This window comes from Eurytemora carolleeae, unplaced genomic scaffold (genome assembly GCF_000591075.1).
Source record: "Eurytemora carolleeae unplaced genomic scaffold, Eaff_2.0 scaffold597, whole genome shotgun sequence".
NCBI classification, from domain to species: domain Eukaryota; kingdom Metazoa; phylum Arthropoda; class Copepoda; order Calanoida; family Temoridae; genus Eurytemora; species Eurytemora carolleeae.
In genome coordinates, this window is record NW_019396500.1 from 73,509 (window position 1) to 79,838 (window position 6,330).

At 33.1% G+C, this 6,330-nt stretch overlaps 1 protein-coding gene across 1 annotated transcript; it reads left to right on the top strand.

Moving 5' to 3' along the window:
- LOC111704438 (uncharacterized) lies at positions 1 to 824 on the top strand (the record flags this gene model as incomplete). Its single annotated transcript, XM_023476675.1, is given in 1 exon segment — positions 1 to 824. A coding segment is annotated over 1 exon segment (824 nt), but the record flags the coding sequence as incomplete, so codon positions are not given.
- Positions 825 to 6,330: the final 5,506 nt, after the last annotated feature.

Here is a 6,330-nt window from a genome sequence, read left to right on the forward strand (position 1 = left end):
CTGGTGACGTGCAGGAAGATGGGAAACCTCGGAAGGTACTCGGGTTGAACTGGGACACTGGAGCTGATACACTAGCCATAGATGTAAAGGTAAACCTGAGTGGAAAAAAGAAAGGATTGAGGGAGCTTCCTGATGTTGCACTGGACGAAGTCGCAGATATGATGCCTAAAGAAATAACAAAGAGAGTTGTCTGGAGAATCGTCCTTGGACAATTTGATCTTCTGGGTCTAACTTCTGTGTTTATGATAAGGTTGAAGCTGATTATGAGAGATCTGTCTGGTGAATCTGGAAGAAAATTGGAGTGGGATCAGCCGATTCCATCTGAAATAAGAGAAAGGTTTGTCAGTGTTCTCTCCATGCTGAAGGAGTTGAGAAAAATATCATTTCCAAGATGTATAAAACCTGATAAAACTCGGGATGAGGAGCCGGAACTTTTGATGTTTGGAGATGGTTCTAAATCTGCATTTTGTACACTTGCTTACGCTAGATGGGCAGTACCTGGAGGATTTGAATGCAGATTGATTTCAGGAAAAACAAGAGTTGCTCCTCTCAGAAAGATTTCAATCCCAAGAATTGAATTGCTCGGAGCAGTGGCTTGTGTTAGGTTGGCGGAGAAAATCACTGAAAATCTAGGGATCAAGTTTTGTAGGAGATATTTTTTCACTGATTCTTCTGCTGTACTTGGAATGATAAGAGGAGAGAGTGCAGCTTTCCAAGAATTTACTGGTACTCGTGTAAGTGAGATTAAAACTAAATCTGATGTGGAAAAAGAGTGGTTTTGGATCCCTGGAACGGAGAATATATCTGATTTAACAGACAGTTAACAATTTTGTTTTATAAACTGTCAACCTTGAAATTCTTTTGGTTATTTAGCCAAGACACCAGTAATCCTAGATTTATTGTTAGCAGTCATTATTTTCCAGAAATTCATTTTCTTCATCTCTCTAGAACAAAATATATTAGGGTTTACATGATAAGCCCTATTTTGTAATTACTTAATAAAAAAATTTCAAAAAATTTGTTCTACAATTACCATGCCTAATATATTCATGGAGCACTTATTTGATTGCAGTGGAAACACTGTTCTTCAGTTCTTAACAAAGGGTTGGGGATGTTTCATTTTTTTTAAAGAGGTTTCGTTAATGGAATTAGTTCCAACTTAAAAAAAAATCTCAGGTAGCCGTTAGTTTTAGAGGGTAAGAACAAAACTTTTTTAAAAACTTTTTAAATGTTGTTAACTGAAATGTTCATCAACTGTTATTACAGAATTAACGGTTTATGAAATCATTGGCTCAGCTGCTAATGGTCTATTAAAGTATTAATTGCACAAAATACAAAAGACGACATTTAAAAACATCTAAACATGTTCAAGTATTTTTTTTAACCTTAATGCAATTTTAAGCAAAAAAAAGATTCACCGCTGTAAAAAAATCCATTTCTTTATTGTTTTCAATTGCTAACTTTTTTTTTTTAAACAGCTAAACCATTTCAATAACGATTTAAAAATTAATGTCTTTGCTCTTTGTTATTTTAAAAGATCTCCATTTTGTTAATGGAACTTTTCTTAATTAGAAGTTGTTTTGTTATTTTGAAAAATACATATTTTTTAAACCTTTAAATCTCTCGAGCTTGTGGGTTTGACGCCTACATTTTGGAGACACATGCCAAGCTCTAAATCTTTGTTTGTTATTTGTTTATTTAACCCTCTATGTCCGAAATTAATATTTTCAAAATTTTTTTTTGAAATTTTCAATTTTTTTAAAGAAATTTTCTCTGAGGAACAGAAATAATTTTTTTTTTTCATACAATGCATAGTTTTATAGATAGACACAGCGGTCGGTATCGACCGCTTCGTCAACACGGGATTTTAAAATGGCCAAAATCGACCGCTCCGGAACAAAGCAAAGTTTGTAGATTTTTCTATTATAAGTAAATATATCTATAGTTAAACATTGGACACAGCTTGTTTGTAGTTTGTACTTCAAATATCTTGACACACAGAGGTCTAAAAGAGGGGGGGGGGCAATTACCCGTCCCCCTTTTATAACATTACTCATCCCCCCTCAACCATCATAACATTACTCAGCAGTCAGCCCTGGTTAAGTGAAATCTTGGGGGGTTTCAGACCCCACAGGGTTCTGAGCCCCATCCCTCCTGAAAAAAAAGTTTTAAGTCCCCTCTGTACAAACCTGTATAAGCCCCTGCTATCTTCTAGAACTAGTTTTCATAAAATTTAAGTATTATATTTACCGTTCAGAAATTATTCATTTTCTCCCGTACATTCACATAAATCATGTTTCCTTCCCGTACCTCCCTTCCCATCCCTCCCTTTCCATCCCATCCCTGCCTTCCCAATCCTGCCTTCCCATTCCTTCTGCCAAAATTATACTAAAACAATAATTAAACCATTAAAATGTGAATTATATAAAAATTAATTACTTTAGACGTATTGTTTTAAACAAAAATCACGAAAATGTTAACTTTGTTAACATTTTTGTCTAATGTCTCTCAATGCCTATCAAGATCTTCACTGAATAAAAACAAAAAAAGCAAAAATATGCTTGAACTTGGTTTCTGGGTTCTCAAGATACGCAAAACTTAAAAAAAACAAAAATTAATTTGTAAACCGATAACGGGGTAATGGGTGACTAAAGTGAGCGGTTGATATTGACCGCTTCGTACATAGACGGTTAAATAATGTTGGCCGTAATAATATTAATATCTTCAAAAAGTTACAAATCCTTGTCAATCATACAGGGTGTGTCCTCAGAATATATATAATATAGAATAACAGGTGGCACCTGTATTGGTATGACATTGTAAACATGTATTGGTATGTTTTTGTGTACATTTAGTACACTGTTCTTGGGGGGATTTGTTTTGATCAGTTACATGATTTCTCAGTATAAACAAGCATGAGGTATTGTTCAGTGTTAAATTGTAACACGGATCAGACATACAAGATAAGATTTCATTCTTTTCCAAAAGATAAAAAAAACGTAGAGTAACTTCACAGGAAGGCCAGGTTTCTGGACTCCGGGAAAATTTAGTGTTGTTTGTGCGAAACATTTGGAAAACAAATACGTTTCCGGACGAAATTTAATTTATATAACGCTGTTCCCAGTCTCCATCCTACCCACCATCCACATCAACAGGAACACCTTATAGATAATGGAGAGGGTGAGTCTTGACTTATTTACAGGGGGGGATGCTAGATTTATTTCGGAACAAAAACATTCAGATTTAGGAACAAAAGTTTTTTTAACATAGATATTTTTCCTGTATTGCAGTTGCACTAGGTTTCCCTTCTCTTAAGTGCTATTGAGGAGTTATTCTGAAATCTCAGGAGGAGGGATACACCCCCTCCCTGAATCCGTCAGGGGGGTGCGAAGACAATGAGACCCCCCCCCTGTAGTTTTTTTAACATAACTCAAAAAGTATTTGTTGAAATTTTCTGAGTTTTCCTAAATACCCAAACACTGCACTTAGTAGTTATCACGATTCTAAACACTTTTAAATTAAAAGATATTGTTGTATTCCTTAAAATATTTTTACTCACAATTTCATGATTTTGGGTATAAGCGTGCATAAATATATCTTAGTATTTTTTCCATATTGTTTTAACAATTAAAATTTGTGATGAATTTGGTTAATTTTAGACATTGCAATTTTTTTTGTTTTTGCCAACAACAAGAGAAAATTTGAACAGGCAACAGAAGAATTGTACACCTCTAGTTTTGAAGAAATTCCAGAAAATGGATCTATTGCTAACGAAATTATCCAGCAATACAAAAAAAAGAAGAATTAGGATGTCTACCTACTAAGCTAATACTGTTTAAAAAGAATAACTTTCAAATTATCCATTTTGAATTGTTAAAGAAATAAATAATTGAACAAATTTTACTAATTTTTTTGCTATTAAAAGTTTCCTAATTTNCCCCCCCCCCCAACCCTCCCTGATATTGCATTTGTAGAAGAAAGGACCATGGAGACTTAAAGGAACTAGGACTTCCGAGAGAAAAGAGTTAAAAGATTTTATAAACAAGGTTTTAAATTTGAATGAACAGGCTTGTTGGCCAAGCGCTGTGGCCACCTTAATGTGCACATTTTCTTGCATGGTATGGTCGGTAATTTCTTAAAATTTTAGGTTATACAAATAACAAGCGGGGCGGAAAAGATACCCCAATTATTTCCACTTTGTTTTGGTTTTCTGTTTCACATTTTGTAAAGAAGAAAACTATCGGAAACAGTTTTGAAAATACATGTTTGAAGTATTGAAGTAAAGATAAAAAGATAACAAGAGAAAGTTTGGAAAGTGAATCTTCAAAATCCCCTCAAGATTACTGAACATCTGGACATTTATGTATTGTACTGCATAACCTCCACAGTCCAACACTTCCCAAACCAAATGCTGCCACCTGTTATTCTATATTATATATATTCTGAGAGGGTGTCCCAATAAACATGGGAATTCAGTGACAAATTCGATGTTGTCTTTTAAATAATTCTTTGATTTAGTATAGTGATATCTACTGAGTTTTGTCTGCTATGTTCACATTTTGTTTGTTTATGTTTTGACTGCATATGGTTGTACATAGTAAAACAAGAAAATTGCAGTATACAAACAGAGTAAACTTGTTCGTCTTCACTGTTTATCTTGCGGGGACATTATAGACACATCTTTATAGTCTTTTACCCTTTTCATAAAACAAACTCTAGCAGACATACTAATATTTGGCTTTTGAATTTAGGTATTACAATGCTAATTCATAACAGAGACGATATCGAATTCGTCACTGAATTCCCATGTTTATAGGGACACCCTGTACAAAAATGCCAACCTCTGTAAAAGTAGTTTTATAAGCATCAAGATAGTTATAGAAAGTAAAATTGTAAATAAAACATTTTTATAATTTACTGATTTAAAAATTAATTAAATATACTTACATCTTAATCAGCGCCTTAGATCTGTGATAAATAAAGATGTCTATTAGAAGCAAAAAGATTTTTTAATAAGAGTCATATTGTTAAATCATCCTTAATTGTTTGTTTTTACAATTCAACATTAACAAATAAATCATAAACGACAAATGGCTGATTTGTGATAGGAAAAATATTCTGTTTATAATCTGAATAATTTGTGTTGTAAATGAATTGGAAACCAAGCCTTAAAGAAGGTTGTCAAGTTCTGGCTGGGGCTGTTCACATAATTTCAAGTCATCCTTGATTTTAAGAGGGGTATACCTGATTCAGAAACCACAACTGATAACATAGTTCTACACTTTTTTGATGTAGCCAAGGAGTAAGAAATAAAAGGGAGATAGAACTGACGTGGCCCGCCCTACCATATGATTATTGATTTTACATGCTTTGCAGACGGGTACTCCGATATTCAGAAAATGTTATTGAATATGGGGTAATTGTACATCAGACAAATATTTCTTATACAAATGAAGTACCGTCTGCAAAGCATGGCTACATCAAAAAGTCAACAACTATGTTATCTGTTGTGGTTTGTGAATCAGGCATACCCTAATGAATTAGCATTGCAATACCTAGATTTAAAAGCCATAATATTATAATGCCTGCTAGAGTTTATTTAATGAGAACTGTAAATGGCTGTAAAGATGTGTTTATAACGTCTCTGCAAGATGAACAGTGAAGACGGACAAGTTTACTCTGTTTGTATACTGTAAGGTTCTTGTTTTACTAAGTACAACCGTATGCAGTCAAAACATAAACGAATAAATTGTGAACAAAGCAGACGAAAATCTTACAGATTACAGCTTTCTCAGTAGGTATCACTATACTAAATCAAAGAATTATCTTAAATGACAATATAGAATTCCTCACTGAATTCCCGTGTTTATTGGGACACCCTGTAGTTAAAATGTAAGACGAAATTTCACTAAATAGCTTTTTTTTAAATATCTATTTAGTTTGAAATTTAAATAAAATTTGCTAAACCTATCCAAAATTTAAAATTCACATTTAAGGCTTTCTTAATTTTTTGATAAGTCTAATATTTCAGAAGATATAGGCAGTTTAAAAATCAAGTATTTGCCTTGTTTGGATATTTTAGCACCTAGATTTAAGCATGATTAAATTAAGTTTTTAAAAATTTTTTTATTGATTTTCTAAATCTTAAAAGCCCTGAGAGGTGATAATTTGACAATGTAACTAGTTTGACATTATTTGACATGTAATTAGTGTTTTTGGGCATAACAAAGTGGGGGGAGGGGAGGGGGGTCGGGTGATTAAATAAAAAAATCTTCAACTATTTCTAGATGATTTAGAACACATTCCTGATTTAAAATGCGTTCCCAACTT